A 23,968-nucleotide genomic window follows, 5' to 3' on the forward strand; every position below is an offset into this window, starting at 1 on the left:
CGGCGAGCGGGAGGGGGCGTGTGGCTACTTCTCCCTGCGACTCGCCGGTCCCGGCAACCCGACGCAGGCCGTCCTGTTCGCGTCCGCCGTCCGAGCGCAGCGAGGGGGCATCGCCCGGCGGAGACATGCACCGAGGCGGGCGCTAGGGCGCCCCGCTGCCCTCTCGTCCCCTGCCCGGGCGGCGTGCACGCATCCGCCGGCGCAGGTCCGAGCCCGGTGGCCGGGGGGCGGTGTGTACATTGCGCCGGGGCAAGGCGGCGTAGCTCCCTGGCTCCTGGAGCTGCCGGCGAAAGACCTTTTCGGCATCGTCCAGCCTCCGTAAATCATGTTTATTTTATAAAGATGGCGCTGAGGGGGGACCCTGTAAACTAAATGACTGTCAGAAATATCGCCTCCATTTGTAATATGGTAAGTAAAGCGCTCATGCACAGGATGGCCCTCGGTGTGCGATGGTGACAGGCGGGCAGCGATCGGGGGGTACTGGGGGCTCTCTCGCCGCCGGTGCTCCCGGTGCGAGTTGCTTTAGGTCCAGCACTGCCCGGGGCTCAGACCGGGCGCCTGGCAGGGATGCTCAGCTCTAACCGAGGGCACAAGGGCACGGCTGCCGGCCGGGGCGTCAGTCAGTGGCGGGCGGGTGGATGGTTTTACTGCGGTTTCCTGCGACTTTTGCAATCGTGCGGGCTGAGATTTACCTTTTCTTTTGCCGTTGACTGTGTATGTACAGTCTGTTTTCTCCCCCCGCGGAAAATGCGCATCCTTCGCGTACATATTTTGAAACTTCTCCGTAGATCTGGCCGGGCAAAGAAAAACTAGGCTAATCCGCGATTAAATGGTCCCTGTTGTTCCCGACAGTTCTGAAAGACTTAAACCGAGGTCAACTTTTGATAGCGTGTGGTGTAGAGCCCAGGCACCGTGCTCACTTTCCCCTCTGTCCTGAAAGTGTGTAAAATACATGATTCACAGTGCCTGTCACTGATTCCCCAAGACGAGTCTTGGGAAAACATCTGCTAATTGGAAACTCATTTTAACTGCCTCTCCTGAGACGTAAAATATTTATGATGTTAACAAGCACGCTAGCTTGCAGGTTTAGTAAGTTGTGGCGAATTATGAGATAAATCTTTTCTCGTTGTGTTCTTTTTTCCATAAGAGCATTAAAGAAAAACTGTGACAGTTCCAATAACGTTTTTCAGCAACTTTAGACATTATTGAACATGTTCTTGCAGTATGGTGTTTAGTTCCAGTATGGAAATAATGACAGGTTCTATATGTTGAATTTGAAGGAGAAAATTATCAATATATTGCACTATAACCCCAGAGCCTTCTATCCTGATCTCGTGTAGTCTGTGCACTACAACCCCAGAGCCTTCTCTTCTGATCTCAGCACAGCTCAGAAGCTCAGCAAGGCCGGGCCAGGTCTGCAGGGAGGCCACTCTGGGAAACCAAGTTGCTGTTGTAAATGGACCAGTGATGGACCAGTAGGAGGCACTCTTCCCTCTGGTTACAAATTCCAAAACCACTGCAACAATGTGGTGACCAGCACACTGTTCAGCGGGAAGTGCTGTACTTCAGATTAGTTGTTAAACTGAGGTCCCTACGTCTTGGTCTCCTGTAAATCTCCTTTGTTATTGCCTGAAGACACTGTCAAAGGATATTTGTGTAGTACTGAGAAAACTACATGAATCCATCTTCTGCTGCAGTGTTCCTCCGAGTGACGGTATCTGTTTTCAGCTGCACCTGCAGCTCAGCACTCTTGAACGAAGCCATCAGGTCGCTGCGAGGCTTGAAGTTTGAAGTTAAGGAGCTGAGATCCGCCTGTCAGCTCGATCTGTGTTTTCTTACAGGGCACCAATGCCTCTGCTCTGGAAAAAGACATTGGTCTGGAGCAGTTTCCAATCAATGAACACTACTTCGGCTTGGTCAATGTAAGTAACATTTCAATACTGATTTAATTATGCATCTTCTCCAATTTTCAATTCAACTTTATTGTCATTAAACTTACACAGGTACATAGTATAATGAAAAGTGTTTCTCATTAGTCACTCAGGTGCAGTATATAAATAGGACAGAAGATAAGACAATAGACAGTAACACAATAGCAATAACAGTAACATGTAATAACATAAATAACATGTAATCAAGTAATCAAAACTGTGCAAAATTCCGCAAACAGAGAAAATATAACAGGACAAAAACAGTGCAAGGTAATTCTTGGAACAGTGCAAAAATAGTATGGTTAAAAATAGTATGGTTAATTAATAAATATTAAATATTATTACGACCGGTACAGTTTTACTGGGCTATCAAGGGGACAGTACAATTTCAGCTTACATGTGTGTGTGTGGTGGTGTAGGAGTACAGTGGTTGTGGGTACAGGAGGATGTTAGGAGAGCTCATAATAAGGTGGAAGGGAGTGGGGGCGTCACCAACTTGACAGCTCTGGGGAAGAAGCTATTTTGGAGTCTAGTTGTGTGCGACTGGAGTGACCGGAACCTTCTGCCAGATGGTAGGGGAACAAACAAGTTATGACTGGGGTGAGTGGGGTCAGACATAATTTTGGTGGCTTTTTTCCGACTCCTGGTGTTGTATATTTCCTGGATGGATGGTAAGGCACTGCCGATGATGTGTTGGGCAGTTTTGACCACCCGCTGTAGTGCCTTGCGGTCGGATGCGGTGCAGTTGCCGTACCAGACTGTGATGCAGCTGGTCAGTATGCTCTCCACCGTACATCTGTAGAAGTTGGTGAGGATCAGTGGGTGTAGGTGTATTTTCTTCAGCCTTCTCAGGAAGTACAGCCGCTGTTGTGCCTTCTTGATGAGACTGGAGGTGTTCAGTGTCCATGTAAGGTCCTTCGAGATGTGAACACCTAGGAATTTGAAGTTATTCACCATCTCCACCGCAGACCCTTCTATGTAGATGGGGGAGTGGACTTTTCCTTGTCTTCTGAAGTCAACAATCAGCTCTTTGGTTTTGCTGATGTTGAGACATAGGTTGTTGGTTCGGCACCAGTCTGCAAGTTGTTTTATCTCCTCCCTGTAGGCAGTCTCATCGTTGTCAGTGATCAGGCCAACGACTGTGGTATCGTCAGCATACTTGATGATGGTGTTTGTGCTGAACTTGGCAGTACAGTCGTGGGTGAACAGGGAGTAAAGCAGTGGGCTGAGCACACAGCCTTGAGGGGCACCGGTGTTAAGGGTGAGTGTGTTGGAGGTGAGGTTGCCAATCCTGACAGTCTGGGGTCTGCTGGTGAGGAAGTCTAGGATCCAGCTGCAGAGGGTTGTATCTAAACCTAGAGCCCTGAGTTTGGTAGAAAGTTTTATGGGTATGATGGTGTTAAATGCTGAGCTAAAGTCAATGAACAGCATTCTTGTATAGGTGTTCCTTTTATCCAGGTGGGTTAGTGTGGTGTGTAAAGCTATAGAGATTGCATCCTCCGTGAAGCGGTTTGTGCGATAGGCAAACTGGAGAGGATCCAGTGTTTTTGGAATGCTGGCTTTAATGTGTGGAATAAGTAGTTTTTCAAAGCACTTCATTATGATGGGGTTGAGTGCAATAGGGCGGTAGTCGTTCAGGCATGTGGGGGCTGATTTTTTTGGTACTGGCACGATGGTGGTCGTCTTGAAGCATCTAGGTACAGTGGCCTGGGCCAAGGACATGTTGACATCAGCTATCTGCCAGGCACATGTTCTGAGTACCAGGCCAGGGATACCATCAGGTCCAGCACCTTTATGTGTGTTCACTGGGGCGGCTGGGGAGTCAGTGGTCCAGGTGGTTGGTTCAGGGTTTTGAGCTTCAAAGCGTGCGTAGAAGGTGTTAAGCTTGTTTGGAAGAGAGGGGTCAGTAGCGCTTGCAGGGCTTGTTTTGCTCTTGTAGCTTGTGATTGTATTTATGTCTTGCCACATGCGTCGTGGGTTAGCGTTGGTGTTGTAGTGGTGTTCTATCTGCGATTTGTACTGTTTCTTGGCAGATTTTATGCCAGCTCTTAATTTTTTCCTAGCCCCTCTCAGTTCTTCCTCATTACCAGATTTGAAGGCTGCATCACGGGCTTTGAGCAGGGAGCGGATCTCAGTGTTCATCCAAGGTTTTTGATTCAGGAGTTTGCGTATCTTTTTAACGCTCACCACATCATCAGCACATTTGCTGATGTAGCTAGTGACTGCTGATGCATACATATCAATATCGGTGTGGGATCCATGGGAGGCTGCATCTTTGAACACACTCCAGTCTGTGCACTCAAAACAGTCCTGAAGCATTGATTCTGCCTCTTTGGTCCATGTTTTTACAGTTATAACTGGAGCTTTGGTACGTTTGAGAAGTCGTCTGTAGGCTGGGAGTAGGAACAGGGAGATGTGGTCAGATTGCCCAAAAGGGGGGTGAGGTACTGCTTTGTAAGCACCGGGTACATTAGTATAAACAAGGTCAAGTGTGTTGTTTCCCCTGGTGGGGCAGTCAACGTGTTGGTTGTAGCTAGGCAGGACTGATTTCAGATTTCCCTGATTAAAATCGCCTGCAATAATAAAAACACCATCAGGGTGTGCTGATTCTTGTTTACTAATAGCTTTGGATAGCATTTTGACTGCTTCCTCAGCATTAGCGTTAGGAGGTATGTATACAGCGGTAATAATGACCGACGTGAATTCCCTAGGTAGGTAGAAGGGTCAGAATTTTACCATGAAATATTCTAAGTCGGGTGAGCAGTGGATCGCGATTTCTGTAGTATCTCTGCATCATGCTTGGTTGACATAAATACACAGACCTCCTCCTTTATTTTTACCAGAGGCGGCTGTTCTGTCCGATCAGAGAGTTAAAAAATCATCCAGCTGAATGGCGGAGTCCGGTATGTTGTTGTGAAGCCACGTTTCCGTAAACACAAGAGTGCAGCAGTCTTTTATTTCCTGGCGAGTAGTGAGCCTGAGTTTTATTTCGTCCAGTTTGTTGTCTAGGGACCGTACGTTAGCGAGGAGCAGGCTGGGTAGAGGTGGTCTGTTCCGCTGTTCTTTTAGTCTTATTTGCAGCCTGGCTCTCTTACCGCGTTTCTGTTTGCGCTCCATTCATGTTGCTGCAGTGGCTGCAGGCTTAAGATTCTGAAGAGGCAGCATGTTGGGGTTAAAGTGTAATTGCACTTGGGGTTCTTCTATGAGAATGAACTTTTTACTTACTAAAATACTTCACAGGCAGCATGGCAGTGCAGTGATTAGCCATGCTGCTCGCAGTGCTAGGGCCCTGGGTTCAATTCCTGGGGAGCTGTCTGTGTGGAGTTTGCATGTTCTCTCCATGTTTGTGTGGGTTTGCTCTGGGTGCTCTAGTTTACTCCCACAGTTCGAAGACACATAGTGGTGGGTTAATTGGCCCTGGTGCCTGTGTGTGTCCTGGGACTGGTGTCCTGACCAGGGTGTGTGGGTGTGTGTGTCTGTGTGTGTCCTGGGACTGGTGTCCTGACCAGGGTGTGTGAGTGTGTGTGTCTGTGTGTGTCCTGGGACTGGTGTCCTGACCAGGGTGTGTGAGTGTGTGTATCTGTGTGTGTCCTGGGACTGGGGCTGGTGTCCTGACCAGGGTGTGTGGGTGTGTGTGTCTGTGTGTGTCCTGGGACTGGGGCTGGTGTCCTGACCAGGGTGTGTGAGTGTGTGTGTCTGTGTGTGTCCTGGGACTTAGTCATCAAATATGCTTCTCCTAGATGAAGAGTGTACTGAAGGGGTTGGAAAGTCCTTTAACCTTTGAATTGAACTGTGCATTAAAAAAGTAAAAAACTGCAATCAGCAGGCATTCGCCTGGCACTAATGGCCCCTGTAATAAAGGCCTCTGGAATTGCAGGAGCAGTTGAGGCCCCGGATAAGTGGCTCTCCTGCAGAGGGTTCTGGGAGTCTTGCACCCAGCATGCTCTGCGCAGAGCTTCCCCAGGCCTCTGGCACACGTGTCTTTTTTATACTAGCAGGAGCTTCTCCCGCGGAGCAGGAGACTCGTTCTCCCCCGGGGAAGGGCAGGCGTGTAATTGAGAAACTCCCCGTCTTCCTCCTCCCTCCTTCTCGCCGGTAGTTCGGCAACACGTGCTACTGCAACTCGGTGCTGCAGGCGCTGTTCTTCTGCCGGCCGTTCCGCGAGAACGTGCTGTCCTACAGAGCCCAGCAGAAGAAGAAGGAGAACCTGCTCACCTGCCTGGCCGACCTCTTCCACAGCATCGCCACCCAGAAGAAGAAAGTGGGCGTCATCCCCCCCAAGAAGTTCATCTCCCGGCTGCGCAAGGAGAACGGTGAGAGCCCCCTGGGGGCGCTGCGTGGCGGCTTCGACGAGGGCCGGTGCGTTTTTATAGAGCCCTCCTGGGACACGCGTGACAACACTGAGATCACCACACGTTGAGGTTTCTTTCTCCTTTTCCCCCCAGCAGCAGTCTTGCGTTGTCCAGAAACGACACGTTGTCCGTGTTACAGCTCATTTGTGCAGATTTCTGAGTGGCCTGTTCACGGCGACACATGTTGTCCTGGCACAGCGCTCGGACGAGCGCGCGCCAGTGGGGTCACGCGCTCAGGCTGCTGGCTGTGGGTGTCGTACAGTACAGTGCTCCAATCCCAGGCATTCAGTGCTCAGTAAGACTGCATGTGGCCTACATCCTGGGAACTCCACCAAAGAAAGGAGTGCTGAAGAATAAATTAACTTGCTTTGATCTGACATAGTCTGACTTTCCTTAGAATTGTCTGTGCAGAACAACAGACACAATTTCTGGTTTGCCAGTTTCATAACTGCAAGGATTCAGGTGTTTATTTAGACAGATGAAGAACCTGCTTATCAAGCGCCGCACACTAAAGTGACTCGCACCCGCACCACAGCCAGTGTGACGGCTGTGGTGCGGGTGCTTTCTAAAGAGCTCACTCCAGTTCTCTCAGGTGATTCCTGGGAAAGGTGGGAAAGGTGGAGTTCTCTCTCTCACGCCTGCGCCTCGCCCTCTGTCCGGCAGACCTCTTCGACAACTACATGCAGCAGGACGCCCACGAGTTCCTCAACTACCTGCTGAACACGGTGGCGGACATCCTGCAGCAGGAGCGGCAGGACGGCGGGCCGAGGAGCGCGGCCGAGCTGGACGAGGGCCGGGCCGAGCCCACCTGGGTGCATGACATCTTCCAGGGGACGCTGACCAACGAGACGCGCTGCCTGAACTGCGAGACGGTGAGAGCAGCTGGGCTTCTGCGCGGAGCGAAGCACTTCAGGAAAGGCTCAGGGCTGCGCGTTCCCGTCAGCGTCTCGGGATTTATCAGGGTTCGGCTGCAACGCCGCGTCTCCGTTCCTAAACGGGTTTGTGGGCGGGACGTCAAGTGTCGTGGGGACAAGACGGGGACCCCTGCAGGAGCGGTCAGTCCCTAGTGTGCTCAGCATGGACCTGAACACAGGCATGCAGGCAAGGGGACTGCTCCTCCAGCCATGATGCTAAATCATCAGCGTCCATCAAGAGTGACCTCTCAGGTGGTCTCTCCTGGATGAGATTGACCAGCTCACGGTCACTCGTGGTCTCTCTGTGTCAGCCAGCAGCTCAGATGCAGCCTAATCCAGGTGGACAGAGAAAGGTGTGACCCTGTAACATTTTCTGTGAGAGTATCTCAGTCTCTCATAATGCATCTCCATATAATAGAGATCAGATGAGCAGTGTTGCCCAATAACACATTGTGTAAATACTGCATTTCTGAAGTGCTTCAGTGTATGTGTGTGGATTAAGTAGTAATTTATATATATTTATATATAAGATTTTAATTAACCTTTTCTATTGAAGCTACAAATTACATCTCCCCACAAAATGCCTAGCTTTTAAAAACATAACTTGCCATTCTTTTACATTGCTGTCATTCTTTGGCAGAGCTGGAATTTTCATCTGAATAAGAAGCAGAGGCTGCCGAAAAGAGAAACGCGCATCCAAAGCTCCTTGCGAGCGTTCGCACTCGTTGAGTTTGCAAAAAGTGACAACTCCTTAGAATTACATGGTGCATTGTTCCTTTGAGTTCAAAAGGCAGACAAAAAGATTGTCACTTCTAATTGTCAAGAAGGAGCTGCTGTTTGGCATTTTTATGTAATATTTTAAAGTGGCTCTGGATGGTGGACCCGGAGCTCACAAAAGCTTTGTCTTTCTCCGCAGGTCAGCAGCAAAGATGAAGATTTCCTTGACCTTTCTGTTGATGTGGAGCAAAATACATCAATTACGCACTGTCTGAGGTACAGTGGGGCGTCATGTTCCAGGCCCTTGGAGTTGGTTGACTTTACTTTTCTGAATATAACATTCAGGTGGAAAGTATTCCCAAAGTTCTCTATGTGCAAAATCCTTGACGCTTTTCTCTGGACACTTTCAGAAATCCCCCTTACAGCAGTTCCATCTTCAGGTCAATATCCAGTGTGAATATGAGTAAGGTTTGCTATCCAATCAGTGATTGCCAGTCCTGTGTTATTGAAGGTGTGTAGCAGAGCAGGAAGTGAAGCAGAAACCAGATTGAACTCTGGCAGCTGTAGCTCTCCCACCTTCCTCAGGTACTCGAGAGCAGGAGCTGGGAGCTGAGTGAAAAGCAACACAGGGCGATTAATCCCCAAGTTATTCTGTCTTTCCAATTCAACGTCTCTTTGATAAGTGGACGGCTGTAAAAGCGGGGAATTGTAGTGCTTCATTCAAATTTGTTTTGCAGAAATGCTTTGCGATATTCATGGCATTTCCGTGTTTCTAGGCAATTGAAAGACGCCTTTTAGATTGTATGTCTGCCTGCTCACGTCCCCAGGGTGAGCTTGGAATTTCAGTGGCTGCAGATCGGCGTTGGGAGGATGTCAGGGTGGAGGAGCTGTATCTCCTCCCAGGAAGGTCACTGTAGCCCCCTCTCAGGATAGAACAGCATCCCATCATTCTCCCACGTCCTTAAGAGACACTTCTGCTGGGTAGTACTGACCCAGTAGCTCCAGTGGGGTCAGGACACTGAAGATTCTAAAAGGCCGAACCCATGCACCTTTGATAGGAACTGCCCGTCTGTCCTTGAAATAAAGGTCTCTTAAAGAATTCTGGGCTTTTTTTCAGGGATTTCAGCAACACGGAGACCCTGTGCAGTGAATACAAGTACTACTGTGAAACGTGCTGCAGTAAGCAGGAAGCACAGAAAAGGTCAGTGCAGCCCAGGCCTGGGCCGGAGGAGGAGTGAGGCTGGGAGGTGGCAGGAGAAGGCTCACATCTCCATTCCTCCACAGGCCCGGGGACAGACACCATTAATACGCCGCCTTGCTTGTGATTGGAGCATGTGAACGTTTATGGAGTGTGATGCTCGGGATACCAGCAGAGATGCTTGATTAGTTGTTTCAAAGGCAGTTTGGTTTGTGAGTCCTGATTACTCCTGATTCCCGTTCTCAGTTTTCAGTGCACAGTTGCCATAAGAAAAGAATGGCTGTTTTATCCTGCGTGAACTGAGAAAGATGACTCCAGAGGTATCTCCTTAGAAGGTCTTGCTGTGGCCTGCTTGGTCTCTGACAGAGATGTGGACTCTGGCAGTGCACTGTCCTGACTGGGCTTGGCCTCAGGGTGTTAGTTCAGCCCTCTTAGTAAGTGTGGTCTCATTGTACTTACTCCCACCCGAGTGGGTGCGGCCCCGGGGTGCTTGGTCAGCCCTCTGAGGGGGTGTGGCCTAGTTGTGGTTGCCCCCTCTTGGGTGTGTGGCCTCACGGTGCATGGTCAGCCCTCTGGGGTGTGTGGACTCGCCATGCTTGCTCCCCCACCTGAGTGGGGTCTCAGGGCGCTTGGTCAGCCTTCTGAGAGGTGTGGTTTGTGTTTTAATGACGCAGGATGAAGGTGAAGAAGCTGCCCATGATCCTGGCTCTGCATCTGAAGAGGTTCAAGTACATGGAGCAGCTGCACCGCTACACCAAGCTCTCCTACAGGGTGGTGTTTCCCCTGGAGCTGCGGCTCTTCAACACCTCCAGCGACGCCGTCAACCTGGACCGCATGTACGACCTCGTCGCAGTCGTGGTGCACTGTGGCAGGTGAGGCTGGGCATCATCTCTGCCGGACGCAAACACCATGACATTTCAGGACAGCGGTGTGCGTGCACGGTCAGTGTCAAATATCTGTTCCGTATTTCACGGTAGCCATGGACAGCTGTAGGGGGCAGTTAAGAATGTGAGGAAATTACAAACGGAAGGAGCCCATTCAGGGCAAGTGGTCCATTTGGTCGTTTGGAGTTAACTGATTCCAGAATCTCAAGCCAGGGTATCTGCTTCAACAATGGGGCTGGGTAGCTTGTTCCAGACTCCCACAACCCGTAGTGTACAGAAGCACATTCAGGACCTGGTTTTAAACTCATTCCTGTGGCTTCCCCTTGTGCCCCCTGTTTGTAGTTTGTAGTAGTCTTGAGCTCCAGATGAAGACTGAGCTCATTATCTCTAAAATCACAGCTCAGGGAGCACGATCGCCAGGTTCCCTCTGGTCTCCCCTTCCTGCTCTTGGGTTCGGAAGTGACTCAGTGGAGTCAGCAGACTTCTGATAAGATTCACGTTCTGCAGAGCCTCCAAAAGGAAAACAGCAATTGTTTAGTGGCACTTTTTCCTGATATTTTTTGTGTAAATGAGTACTCTTTGCTGAAACTACTGAGCTTTCTCTGTGTCGTTGCTCAGTGTAGAGGTGTTTGACCTTCATTGTGTTTAGTCGTAGGTCTTCTGTGTCCACAACCAACTGGATGAAAGGCTGTCCATGGTCACCCCGTCACTGCTGCCCATGTCTTCATTTCACCCTCCTCTCCTCTGTGTCCTCATGCTGTCTCCTCTGTGTCCTCGTGTCCTGTCTCCTCTGTGTCCTGCCCACTGTTATTTTCCAGCAGAGTCACCTGCTCTGTTATCCTTTTTATACCAATATAACCAGAATCATACTTCAGGAAAATTTGTTGAATGCCTATAAAGTAATAGCTCCTTAATTAGAGCAATTGACAAGAGTTATTGACAGAAGAAAAAAAATAATAATACAACTTTATTTTCTATAGCATCTTCATAGGTGGCTTCCCAAAGAGTTTTACAGTAAGTTGTTACTTTAAAATAAAGTTGTTACAATGGCAAAAGCATTTCAGTTCCAGAGATCTAAGAACCTTGTAGGTTATACCTTATGGGGTGTTTATACATTTTTTCTTAAATTACAGTGCAAGGTTTGTAGACTTCGTTTCCTGCTGTTCCTAGTGTGCAGCCAAGTCCAAAGCTCCTGTCAAGAATGTGTTTTGGCTCCGGGTGTCTGGGTTGAATGTTCAGCGAATCTGAGCTCTCATGATTTCATCAGAGGGTTCGTTTCCCCATTAAAGCCTTTCCCAGGTCTGACATTCAGGTTACATACTGATGAAGAAAATCCTTATATGGGCACAAAGCACAATTACTGCCAGGATCTGCATATATTGAACTTGGCGATACAGCCCAGGGGTGTGATCCCAGTGCAGAAACATCAATGCAAAACAGTATTTAATTTCGGTTTGATGTTTTGGAGGAATTCACTAGATGGCACAGATAGTTGATATCCCATGCAACCTAAAACCAGCACTGCAGCACAAACGTCTGGTGATGAATGTAAATACTCCTTTATGCAACAGAAAACGAAAGCCCTTGGGAAAACGGCTGTTTCCCCCTTAACAAAATTTCATTCTAGCCTGAATATGTTTTGCTCTAACAGCCACTCAAGACAGATATGCAGTATTCATCTGTCAGAAGGGTAACAAAACCAACCCAAGTAATCAATAAGTCAATAATTCTATAAGATATAAAATTCTATTACATGTAAGATTATGGAAACCATTATTGGAGCTAAACTGGAGGATCACATATGTGAAAATAACATCCTAGGGACTCACCAACATGGATTCAGAAAGGGTAGATCTTGCCTAATCAGCTTCTTAGAGTTCTTTGAACAAGCAGCAGCAGTAACGGACGTCCAGAGAAGATGAGAGGTGTATTTAGATCTTCAGAAGGCTTTTGATAAAATTCCTTAAAAAAATCCAATTGCAGGTGGAAGGCATTCAGGGAAATGTGTGCAGTTGGACTGAGAACTGGTAAATAAATAGGTAACTAAGGTACAGAGTGGAGTAGATGTGCAGATCGGGGTGATGTAATGAGTGGAGTACCACAGGGACCTGTATCGGGACCACTGCTCGCCCTACATTATATCAATGATGTAGATTCTGGTGAAGCTAACTTATGAAGAGAGATGACTCATCTCTTGCATCTTCCAGACAATGTGGGTAAAGAAATGAAACATTACACCATATTATAAAAACTGTAGAATTCAGATTAAGCAATCTTATATTAAAATTGTGTAATGTAATTTTCAGGCCTCATTTAGAATATGTTTACAATTTTAGTCATCACATTACTGAAAAGATACTGCTGCTCAGGAATCAGACCAGAGAAGAGCAGCCGGACGCAGTCTGGGGCTTGAGGGGGTGAAGGAGCTGAACCCTGCTAGTCTTGTACACAGAAGACTGAGAGAACAGGTGTTCAGGAGCATGAAAGGCATCCCTTTATCAGGGCAGCAGACGTCTTCAGAATGAAAAGAGAAACACAAACCAGAGGACACCAGTGGGAACTCCATGGAATTTCGTTTAAAACCAAAAACAGGAGGCAGCTCTTGGCCCAGAGGGTTGTGGGAGTATCTGACGAGCTGCCCAGCCATGGGGCAGAAGCCATCGCATGTCCTTCAAAAAAATGGCTGGATGAGATCCTCCATCATTAGCTAATAGTAACCAGTCGTATGCTCACTTATGTGCAGTGTAAATAAGTCAATATAAGTTTTGCAAAGAAACTGTGATTTTGTTTTAAGCTGTGCTTGTCCTGCTGTTGGGATAGAGTCTCCTAAGGGTTACAGGAAGTTTAAGAGCTGTGTGTTACTCATTATTTTGCAGCGGCCCTAACAGAGGACACTACATCACCATTGTGAAAAGTCATGGCTTCTGGCTTCTGTTCGACGACGACATTGTGGAGGTCAGTACAAGACGTCGTTGTAAAGCACAGTGACTGCACCGGTGGAGAATTAGGAAGTGTGGGTGGACTCCACTGTCCCGCCCACCTCCAAGCCAATCATTGCTTAACACGTCACAGGCAGCTCCGCCCCGTGCAGGAGGGCTCACTCTGATTGGAGGAGAGGCGTGTCCCTCACCCACAGCTCCACATGCCTGCAGGCACCTGGACTGTGCTGTCCAGTCGGGGTTGTTCTGCAGATTTGAGTGTGCTGCCCTGCAGGTGTTACACCCCACCCTTGTACAGAGTGGCTCCAGGGATGTGAACACACGAAAACACACGATGGTGGCAGATGTGCAGGAGGTTGTGTTTCAGAGATCATGCTGGCCTTTACAGCAGACAGGCTCCCTGGACTGCTGTCAGACACCCAGCTAACACCGTGAGCCCCTTTGTATACCAGGCATGCCACTAGTTAACCTCATGTGGGAATATGGAATGACCAACCACCAACATCCATCCATCCATCCATCCATCCATTTTCACTCCGCTTTTCCTGGTGAGGGTCACAGTGCCACCACTAACCGTCTCAGTAATTAACCAGTTATCACCCGGTGTGTCTATTTACAAATGACAGAGGACTTTATTGGCCTCTAGTGGCAGGCTGCTGCTATTACACCCCCTTCCAGGCCCTTTCTGCCAGATGTGATTACGTTGCAGTGGTCCAGGGTAGTTTTAACACTGCCATAAAATGTCAGTCATAACAATCAATGTCAGTCAGCGACTACCCCTCACGGTGTGCTTTTCTTTTTCTCATACACAGAAGATTGATGCCCAGGCCATTGAGGAGTTTTACGGTTTAACCTCTGACATTTCCAAAAACTCGGAGTCTGGATATATTTTGTTTTACCAATCGAGAGAATGACGCAGTGGAGCCGGAAGAGCTGACTGACTGTCTTCAGGGGAGGACTGTGTGTCGGGAGGGAGACCACAGTTGGGTTTTACACATCAGGGTCACTCTCCGCACCTCTGGGAACCCCGGAACCCAGCGATCTCTTCAGCGAAGGTGCCCTGCGCGCGTGTCGCCTGCACAGATGCAAAATCAACCTGGTGTAGCGGAGCTAGTTCAGACACGGTGTCGTCATCGCCCTCCCTGCGCGCAGCAGGGACCTCAGCCGCCTGCGCTGGGGGAGGTCTCCTTTAGCTCACTCGGCTGGTTCCCTGTTGTGTTACGCCGGAGACCCGGGTTCGCGCTCCAGGTGTTTGCGGGATGAGGAGCTTGTTGTGGAGCGGCGAGGGCACAAGCCCACGCAGAACCGCGGCGGTCACACTGTCACCCCAAATAATGGGTAATGTAGGCCCGGTTCCACAGTGTAGGACTGGACGTGTGTGCAAGACTGCCTTCTGTTTGATCCTGCACTTGAAAACAGCTTATTTTCATTCATTTAGCTCTGTTGCTGTCATTGTTATTAATGGGGAGCTCAGATTTAAAGGGTGGGCTTCAGAAAGGTCGGGGTATGTCCATGTCTTTTTGGAAAGAGGCAGAGGGGGCCTGTCCTGTGTCTGAGAAATGAGGGACCGTCCCAGCTTCGTATTTTTCCTGAGCGCCTGAGCGGCAGAATGCAGAACTGGACACCAGCAGTGCTTTCCCAACAGTTCTGACTCAGCAAAGCTTGTTTCAGGTCAGAGTTAGGAGGCTAAAAAGACAAAATAACCTAGTGACGTGAAATAATCAGACCTCAGCCGTCCCTTTGTTAGGGACTGAGCTTCACTGCAAATACGCTGAAAGAGACCTTTGCACACAGTGGTGGAGGACTTGAGTTACAGTGCAGTAGCTGCAGAAGTCCCATTTTCAGACACGCATGGCTACTGTGGCCCCCTGCTGGCTCGCAAAGCTCCAGATCCAATCTTAGAAGCACCAGGCAGCGTTGTTGTAGTAGCAATTTATAATTAAGGCTTTCATTGAGAACATTAAACATTGATAATGCATCAGGAATCATAGAACAAATACCAGGAAGAAGGTGTATCTACAAGCCACAATTTTTTAAACCAACCCTCATATACACAATAAATGCCTGTTTGTCTTAAATTTTACATTTCGATCAAGTAGACAGTACACTGTGAGGAAGATGCACAGACCCCTGTGATCACAGCAAGTTCTCTATAGAAAGCGAATAAGTGGGCAGCAGTACTAGTGTGCAGGTTGATCATGCTGTATCATGTGGAGAAACAGAGAACATTTAGCGCTGACTAGAGCCGAGCAGCTGAGCCGCTGGAACACTGTTATTCTTCAGATTATTCAAATCTGCTTCTTCCAGGAACTGTTTTAGGGGAAAAATGTATGACTGGTGGCTAGATGAGAGGAGACTCTAAATGCTAAAGTGGAAAAGAAAGCTTTACTCTCAGTGGAAGTATGTTATCTGTATGAAGTCAGAACTCGGAAATAATCAGGTCGGTGTTTTGAAAGATAAACACTGAAAAATGAAAGCCCTGCTTATAATACACATGTGATAGAGACAAGTGAAAGAAGTGTGTAAAATCCACACGTCAGGTTTTCTGTTGTTGTTTTTGGATCCAATGGCCATGTGCTGATCAGCTGGCGAAGCCTGAGCCCAGGGCTCTGGAGCGAAGCGGGTCAGGGGAGTTCTGGTTCCTGCTGTGGATGGAATCCCTGCGCCGGGTCACTGTGTCACTGACAGAGCAGGGGTGTTCGTCACCGGGAGGTAACGAGTGCTGGCACACCTCCCCCACCAGTAGTGTTTTGGTGAATATCAAGACAGAGCATGCTTATTTTTCCCCGTACGAGGCTGAGGAAGTCAGCTGTGTGGAGTCAGGCCGCAGTACCTCTCGCGGGCGTGAGACACACTGATGTCTCCCCCGGAGCTGCACCCTGGCTCCTGAGCTCCTGAGCTCCTGAGCTCCTGAGTTCGACCACACGCCCGTGAGTTTTCCACACTGCCCACTGACACCGGCGTTTCATTTCAGCAGCCGCCTTCTGTGTGTCAGACCACTTACACCACGAGTGTTAGTGTCTGCCAGGTCCGCTCCGTGGGCTGGAGGAGTAATGGACACACCTGAGTCACAGTGTCTCGGTACAGTCCAGTAAGGCAAGGCCAGGCATTGTCTCCACTGCTGTCGATTGTGCATCTCGCTCCGTCGCCCCCGTCTCTCCCTGGAATCTCCATGACTGGCCCTTTGCTCCCAGTGAGGTGCCAGCAGCAGCGCGCTGGTGCCTCACTGGAGGCGATGGAATTGGCAGCTGTGTCAGCAGGTGTAGGCTGCAAAGGAACAAGTAAAGGTTTATTCCTGCTGAAAAGAGAAGAGACACCTGGAGAAGGCTCCACGGCCGAAACGTTGTGTTTCTTTTCTTCTCTTCTCTGGAATAAACATATTACTTGTTCCATAGTGAAGGGCAGCCTTCATCCTGTCCAACATGTCCGTGATCACTGAGTATGAAGATGCAGGTTCAGGCACAGGCACCTTGAAAATCTAGCACTCCTCCGAGTTTCCTGGTACAGCACGTCTGCAGTCATGCGATCTACTTTTTTGGAAAGGTTATGTAACCTAGAAAAGAACATTACTTATTTCATCCAGACCTCAAAACTTCTAAGAAGTGCACGTGGAATTTGAGATTGGTGAGGGGGTGTTCTGTTCTACTCCGGGCCCTGAGATTGATTGCTGAGGCGCAGGACGTTTTTCTCATTCGGAGTTCGCGCCAAGAGTTTGACAAACTCTCCTTGTGTGGAGGTGCGGCAGGGAGACACGTATCCCCCCGGCATCTTGAGCCGGAGCTCAGCAGCTGGCGCGCTCATCCCGGTCCGCTCCGGACTCCAGAGCCTCCGGGCAGACCTGGGCCTGCCGAACCAGCTGAATCTTAGTCCGCAGTAATGGAAGGAGACCATATGATTCATGTGGTACTGAAAAACGATTTTAACTGATTAATACTTATGTATAAAGAATGTTCATATTTTTAAAAGAAAATGGAAATGAACTGAAAATTGAACATGCAGCATTGTTCCAACTTTTTATGTTTTTCACCATTTCAAGAGATGACCAGACCTAATGTTTCTCAGAAGTGGGGTTGTAGGACCCTGCTTCTGCGGTGCTTCCTAACTGAAAGCGTGTTTGTCCCAGCTTCACTGTGGAGACCAGAGTTAAAAATCACAGTGATCTTGTATCTGATCGCTCTCTAAAAGGTTATCAGCCTATGCACCTTAGACAAGAGTTGTAAAATGTTCTTGTTATAGTTATTGATTAAGGTACCATTGTCTGTTAAGTGAATTGTCAAAGAGCTGAGGAACGCAGGGAAAGATCGGGGAGTCTATCAAGGCTGGGCGAGTTTGATACTAGATCTCATTGTGAACTTGTTTGTCTTTAATCAACAAAACAATGGTGCTGACCGCATAATGTGTGTGACAATAATGAGGCACTGATATAATCTGACCGTAGGAAGACACTAACTGCTGCTGTGTTCATTGGCAGCGTTGCAGTAAGGATATAGATACAGCTATGTGCAGTTAGGGGGGTATTTCCTCATTTTTTAGAGGTCTTGGTCTTGAACAAGCCGCTGTCTATCTGTTCTGTTGGTCTTGTTGAGATAGTTGATGTAGCATAAGGCTGCAAAGGTAGAGGTTTATTCCATGATGAAAAGAAAAGAAACGTACCGTTTCAGCTGTGAAGCCTTCATCAGGTGTGAATCCTGAAAAAGTGACACAGCCAAAATGTTGTTTCTTTTCTCTCCCTTTCGGCATGGAATAAACCTCTACCGTTTTCTGTGTAGTTGAGATGGTCAGGTCATCAAGAGATTCTAAGGCTTTTTTTATTCTGGTGCCAGTAATGTAAACTCCTACAGGTGTGCCTCGATTTATACTCCACAGCAAAGTTTTTTTTATATTTTCTTAAATTCAGAAATATGCGTTTGGCTCTTTTCCTTGGATTCTGTGCACTTTCTCCGTGCTGAATGCATGGTCTCAGCTGAGTGAGTTACAGCCCTGTGCTGGGGCTCAGGGTGGGAATGCATTCACAGCTGTCGAAGCACAATGTCCAGAAAGGCTTCTTTGCTGTTAGCAAGAGGGATAAAGATTCTCGCTCGTGACTGCCGCTGCTGAAAGTAGATATGATGCACTAGAATATTTAAGATGTTAACGGAAAGAAAGTTTGGAAGAAGCAGAGAAGGAGACTCACCTGTCTGTGACACAGCACAGAGATTTCTTCCTTTAAGCCACATTCCTCGTTAGCCGTTAGGAGATCACTCCTGTGTCATGAATCGGTTTCGTGGTCGATGGATGTGCCGTGTGCTGGAGGCACGACCTGGCTCTGTGGTTGCCGCCCGGCATCACCGCCAGTGGTTTTCCGGCTGGGATGGTGATGGGTTTCATGGACATCGGCGCCCTCTCCGGCTCCGCACGCGTCCGTACACCCTGTGCTGAGTGACGAGGCTCTGCGCCTGAAACACGTGCGGCTCCCTGTCTCCGCAGCACCCGGGGGACTGGCGTCTCCAGCGGTGAAGCCAGTCCGTCCGAGAGGCCGAGGTGCAGCACAGCACAGCAGCACAGCAGAGCGCGGGGCGCGGGGCGCGGGGCTGTTTCGTACCTCATCCTTACTGCCGGCTGAAATGCATTTGGTGAGAACCTGCTGGTCAGAATTTTTCAAAGTAATCATGCTAATAAACCCATGAGCTGCAAGAAATTTAAAAATTGTCCAGTCGCTCGAACTTGGTCAAAGGCTCTTGCAAAATCCCCACCAAGAATTTCCAGGTGTTTTTGAAGAGGGGGGTTTTATTCAACCCTTCTGCGTTTCCAGAGGAGGCGACAGGTTCTGTGATGATAGAATCACAGAAGGGGCTTCTTTGTACTTTCAGTTCCCAGTTTCTAAAATTTTAGATACTTACTACTCAACACTTTAGAAAACTACCTGCTGTCTAGGGTCGCTATCCTGATGTCCTTGTTATAGCTGTGTCCTTGTACAATAGCACCTTCTGACATAACAGTACCAGGAATAACTGCTTGGTTTTTGGAACTGAAGCAGTGTACTTTTTCAAACTCAACAAATATTTTTTTTAAAATGTGCCAAAACCTAATGAGCCATGGAAATGTCCTGGCGAAGAATATGCTTCGCCAGGACACTGAAAATATTTTGCATGGCACTTAATGCAGAGTCTTCAAACCTGTGTTATTGTTTTGGTAGGTTTTGTTATTTGATGTTAAACAAATTCCTTTACCCATTTGATATTCCGGTTACTTGAAGTCAGATGAAAACGGAATGATCAAATTGTTTATATCTGTTTTTTTTTAAAGCAACATAGCTCTGCGACAATTGTTTTCTCTAAAATAAAATAATGTTTGGCATCTGTTAGTTCCTCTGCATTTAGCTCCGGAGATTTCCAGTTATAGATCCTAAGGGTGCCAGCATTTGACTGTATTTTTAGAACAGTGAATTGAAACCCAGATCCAGGTGAGGCAGAGCGTCTTTTGAAGCGAATTTCTCTGGTCTTGCACCACGGACCATCCAGCTCTCTGCTTGACACACCTCCTGTGTGGAGTTTGCATGTTCTCTCTGGGCTTTTGTGGGATTTTCATCAGGAGATCTAGTTTCATTTCCCTCATTTCCCTCATTCCCTCATTTCCTCATTTCCAGGACTTCCTGGCTGGCTGACGTGTCCAGTTCAGGGAGCTCTGGGGAGAGGAATGCCAGGGGTGTGTTCCCAGTGCCCTCTCTGCTGGCTCTTCGCCTGCGCAGGCCAGCCAGGCGGTCAGGCCCGGCCAGAGAGCCCTCGCTCTCCTGGCGTTGTTGACGCAGGGGCTTCTGACGGAGGAGAGAGCCGAAGGGAGGGAAGCAGCGAGCGAGAGGGAGCTGATCCAGGATGGCTGCGTCCGAGGAAAGTCGCCCTCTCGCTCCGAGAGGCCCGGTGTGCTGCCAAGCGTGAGCTGGACGCAAGTCTCCCCTGGGTGCCCTGCTCGTGGCCCGTGAGACTGACGGCCGTGTGACAAGTTTCTCGTTTTTTACGTCCTCCTCCCCTTCACAGTGCTTGTCTGAAGCCCCCTGTCCCGCTGGGCTTCCGATTTCCTCGCTGGTGTTTGAACAGGGCAGCCATTGTGCGCTCACTGGCCAGAAAGCTCCTGCACGAACCTGTTAATAGTACCAGTAATCATGGCAGTGTGTGTTGTGGGGGGGTTATTTAACTCATTTTGTAAAACTGTGTAAACAGGAAGTGCACTTTACTAGACAAGTGATATGCTTTAATTGTATAAGACCTGTTGGTTCTTGAAACGTTTTTCTTCAATAAAGTCTTTATCGTTTGAGCCTGCTGCTATCACATTCATTTGGCTCCTTACCTGCAGTCTTCGAAATGTGTCAAATTTAAATTTCGTGGCGAATGTGGTTTCTGCATTTTAAAGACTGTTGTTCTCCGTTTCTTTTTGTCTGTTTCTACTGTTAAAACACAAATACCGTCTTCAGTCTGCAGCTTCCAGCATTGTGTGGTGCTAAATGGGTTTCGTTTGAACAGCAGTCTTGTTAGCAGACCCCCTTGCTGTGTCCATGTGCACTCCTGCTTGGAGGCTCTGGCAGCTGGGAGGTCAGAGTCCGCTGCGAACAGAGAGCACCGCCTGTGTGAGCTGAGAGACGCACCGAATCCGACAGTCGGTCAGACCCCTCTCTGGTTGTGCTTGCCCAGCCTGTGTGAAGTGTTTTTCTCTGACGCGGCAAAGATTACTGAAAGCCACCAACGTGGTTAATAAGTAAGAGGCTCTTCGTGTAGCTTTTGTCAATGGCTTGTTACTGGAATATACTGTCCTATCACAAAACCCTGTACTGGGCTCTTCAGACGTCTTATGAGACATTGCCCGCTCCGTTGCTACGACAAGGACAATACATTTCCAAGCATGGGATGATGTTTCGGCCTGGATCTATGGGGGAGGGACAGTCTTGCAGGTTCGTTAGGAACTGCCTGAAAGGAAAAGGAAACGTTCAAGAGCTGAGAACACTCAGAAGGTTCACTTGTGTCACCTTGCTGAAGTGTGTGGTTGTGTGACTGCGAGCTCAGAGGTGGGATCCGCTGGCCTTGCGAGGCCGATCGCCAGAGATCTTCCCTCAGGCCGTGTCCTTCAAGATGTCTGCTCTCCAAAGCTTTGTTTTTACAGGGTGGGAATAATGCAGTGGTTGAGGTTGATCAATTTTCAAAAAAGGATTCCCGACTCCGGGTTGTTTGAGCGGAGAGAAAGCCTTCTTTGTTCAAAGCATCACGGTTCAGGAAACCCCACACTATCATAGCAAAGTTTCTGAAACTGGAGGGTCTCTAGGACCCTGAGGAAGTCTTCTTCGTAACAGGCCATCTCTGGTGTCCCAGCAACACATACAGTAAACTTTCCCTTACTGGTGGTTACTGCTTACCTGCATTGCTGGCATTTATAATAACACAGGTAAATTAGAACTCAAGCTTGCATTTCCTTTCTGTATTTTTCAATAGCAAAATCCTTGATCTTAACAAAAAATTACTATTTTTTCCCAATAAAAAATATATTTTTGAAGGGTCAGGAAGCTGAAAATGCTTAGTGGTGTTTGTGAAAACAATGAGCTGTAATTTTAGTTCATTTCTTGCTCCAGCCTTGTTTTTCTATCAAGAGGACAGACATGGCTTCTGATGCACAGGGGGGGTAAGTTGTATGTTCTTAAGAATTTACATCCCTTTTTGTTTTTGTTCTTTACTTTATTGGAATTAAGAAAGTTAGAGAGTGTTGTATCATTTAATCCTGGTTAACAAAGGCTATTTTCTGTTTTAATTCCAGTGTCGAAACTTAATTATACTCCTATCATGATTTTATGTACATGCACATAGAGAAATTTGAAGTTGCAATTTGCAAGAATTTTTTTTCTGAATCCTGAATGTGTCACTGTTATTCCTTTGGCACATAAGGAAACTGTGAAAACAATTAAATTGGATGTTTATATTGAAATAGTTCTACATGCAGGAACATCAACTTACAAATGTGGCATTCTATGCATGAATGGTGTAATAAATTTTATATTTATGCACAAAGTGTCCTTTACAAGACACCCGACAAAATCCTGTGTTTTGTCTGTTCAATGAAATAGGCAGTCCCACACCTGAAGTGTTTCTGTTACTTAGGCTATTTGATTTCAGGAATTACAACACATCCCTTGATGGAGTCGTCCTTCCAGAAACAAGAAAACCCATCGCAAGTAATCTGACAGGAAAATGTCTTCAAAGTGAATCGAACAAGCATTATGATCCATTTAACAAAGAGTTACTGGAGAAAAGCTTTGGACAGGGATTAAAGGCAGGTCAGTCTTAACGTTCCTATCCCCTCTGTGCACTGCAGGATCACGCCCCCTGCCGATTCTAGATTTTTAAAGGCACGTTTTGCCTGTACTGGTATACAGGTGGATCACCTGGAAAACTGGTCTTCATCCTGGTCCTGTTGGACGCCTACGTCTGCTGGTTTCTGTTCCAACTGGACTCTTAATCACCAGTGCTAATTGGTGTCTCTAACTTATCGGCTTCCCGACAAATTAGGCTTTAATTTAATACCGTTACAATATCGAACACCTAAGAAAAATATTGAAAAAATGACTGATTGTTCTGTTCTCCAGACTCTCTGTGTTTCCAAGCCAATGAAACATACCGTAGGCATGTACATAAGTGTTTATGAACCCAACACAACAATGACCTTAACCTAGCTTTCAAACAGATGCATTTGTCGAGGACTAGGCAGAACGGACAGTTTCCAATAAAGAAACATGGTGTGTCTAGAATTGCACTCATACAGGGTTCACAGCAGTGCAGGTCTGCTGCTTTCTCACAGTGACAGATCATTTCAGACGGAACATCGGAGCTCCTTTACATCAACCCTGTTCCCTCTTCCATTAGCCTGAAGATGAGATGCTCGCTGTAACAATGGTAAAGCAGAGGCAAGCTCATCTGCCGTAACTAATACAATAATAAGCCAATTCTATTCGCAGAATTTATAAAAATGTCACACTTTTTATAGCAGGATTATTCAACCTGCAAGTTTCCCAGCCCATTGGACAGCAGTGTCAAAATAAAACCTGCAACTTATCTGTTAAACCAGTGTCGTGCTAATTAGCAATTAACATTAAAAGGAATATGCACACTCAGTTTACATGGAAAATTATTGATCCCTTTTTAAAGTGTGCTTTACATGCTATTTAAAATGACATTATATATGACATATGATTTTCTATTTATAACTCTTAAGTCCCTCCAGTGGTTTTTAATATTGTAAATGGATTATGAATCCTGCTGGAGCAGAAGCTGTCCGCCAGGGCTCTCAGGGTGACACGATGGTTCCTGGAGCCTCTTGGGCTCTTGCAGGCTTGTGGTGTCAGTGAGAGACGCACCCTTTCCCCGATCAGCACTGCCCCTCCTGTACGGGGCTGTGTTTCCTGTGACGCGCTAACAGTGCACAGAAAAAAAAAAACTCACTTTGATTTAGAAAGCATCTTTCCAGACTCGAGGATGCTGTACACAGTGATAAGGAAGAAAGAAAGAAAAAGAAACTAGAACATACAGGATCAATGGCAAGGCCTTCAGACACAGGCCCTAGTGAAGGATGGGGAGGTCAGGGGGCTGGGGAGACCAGAGAGATCACCACGTGAGATTCCACATGGGTGGGTGTGTCCAAAATAACCATCAAGCCTGAATTCAAAAAGGAATGAGCCTCAACTGATCCAGACAGCGCAAGGGCCTGTTGACAGATGGAGCTGTGGCATGCAGGACAGGGTGTGTTCTGGGATTGACGGGTCAGTAACCTTCAGTTAGATGTGGTACAGAGGGCAAGGGTTAAAAAACAGCAGAAGGAGCATCAATTCTGTGTTTAATTTGGGTTTGGAGCGTCAAATTAAAATTGAAACACCACGTCACAAAAGTAGAAACTGCTATATGCAGAAGTACATTTAAAAGTGAGAAGAGGAGGCATGTCTTTACTCAAAGGGTGGTGGAGGTTTGGAACAAGCTGATGCTGATACGCTGGTTTCTTTCGAAAAATGACTGGAGGACATCTTG

General features: G+C 47.7%; 2 protein-coding genes across 5 annotated transcripts in view; both read left to right on the forward strand.

Moving 5' to 3' along the window:
• Positions 1-20,225, forward strand: usp46 (ubiquitin specific peptidase 46). Of its 4 annotated transcripts, none has more exons than XR_016093931.1 (10): positions 1-408; positions 1,842-1,922; positions 6,031-6,244; positions 6,947-7,155; positions 8,114-8,190; positions 9,032-9,115; positions 9,787-9,984; positions 12,873-12,951; positions 13,748-18,547; positions 19,561-20,225. XR_016093931.1 is itself a non-coding variant. In XM_088930886.1 (9 exons), the coding sequence occupies exons 1-9, from the start codon at positions 373-375 to the stop codon at positions 13,847-13,849; spliced, it is 1,080 nt and encodes a 359-aa protein (XP_088787012.1). In that variant the 5' UTR covers positions 1-372; the 3' UTR covers positions 13,850-20,225. The 4 variants fall into 4 exon arrangements, 1 of the variants encoding a protein (XP_088787012.1); XR_016093924.1 differs by having other exon boundaries at positions 13,748-13,990; positions 18,402-20,225; XR_016093933.1 differs by lacking the exon at positions 19,561-20,225 and having other exon boundaries at positions 9,787-10,053; positions 13,748-13,791.
• Positions 18,210-23,968, forward strand: part of LOC148840354 (uncharacterized) — an 18,327-nt gene continuing 12,568 nt past the window's right edge. Inside the window, exons 1-6 of the mRNA XM_088926490.1 lie at positions 18,210-18,288; positions 18,402-18,436; positions 19,663-19,845; positions 19,949-20,018; positions 20,600-20,663; positions 22,052-22,227. Coding sequence (XP_088782616.1) covers positions 18,210-18,288; positions 18,402-18,436; positions 19,663-19,845; positions 19,949-20,018; positions 20,600-20,663; positions 22,052-22,227 — 607 coding nt within the window. The remainder of the gene's footprint in view (positions 18,289-18,401; positions 18,437-19,662; positions 19,846-19,948; positions 20,019-20,599; positions 20,664-22,051; positions 22,228-23,968) is intronic.

The sequence above is a fragment of the Atractosteus spatula genome, chromosome 1, assembly GCF_055471065.1.
Source record: "Atractosteus spatula isolate fAtrSpa1 chromosome 1, fAtrSpa1.hap1, whole genome shotgun sequence".
NCBI classification, from domain to species: Eukaryota; Metazoa; Chordata; class Actinopteri; order Semionotiformes; family Lepisosteidae; genus Atractosteus; species Atractosteus spatula.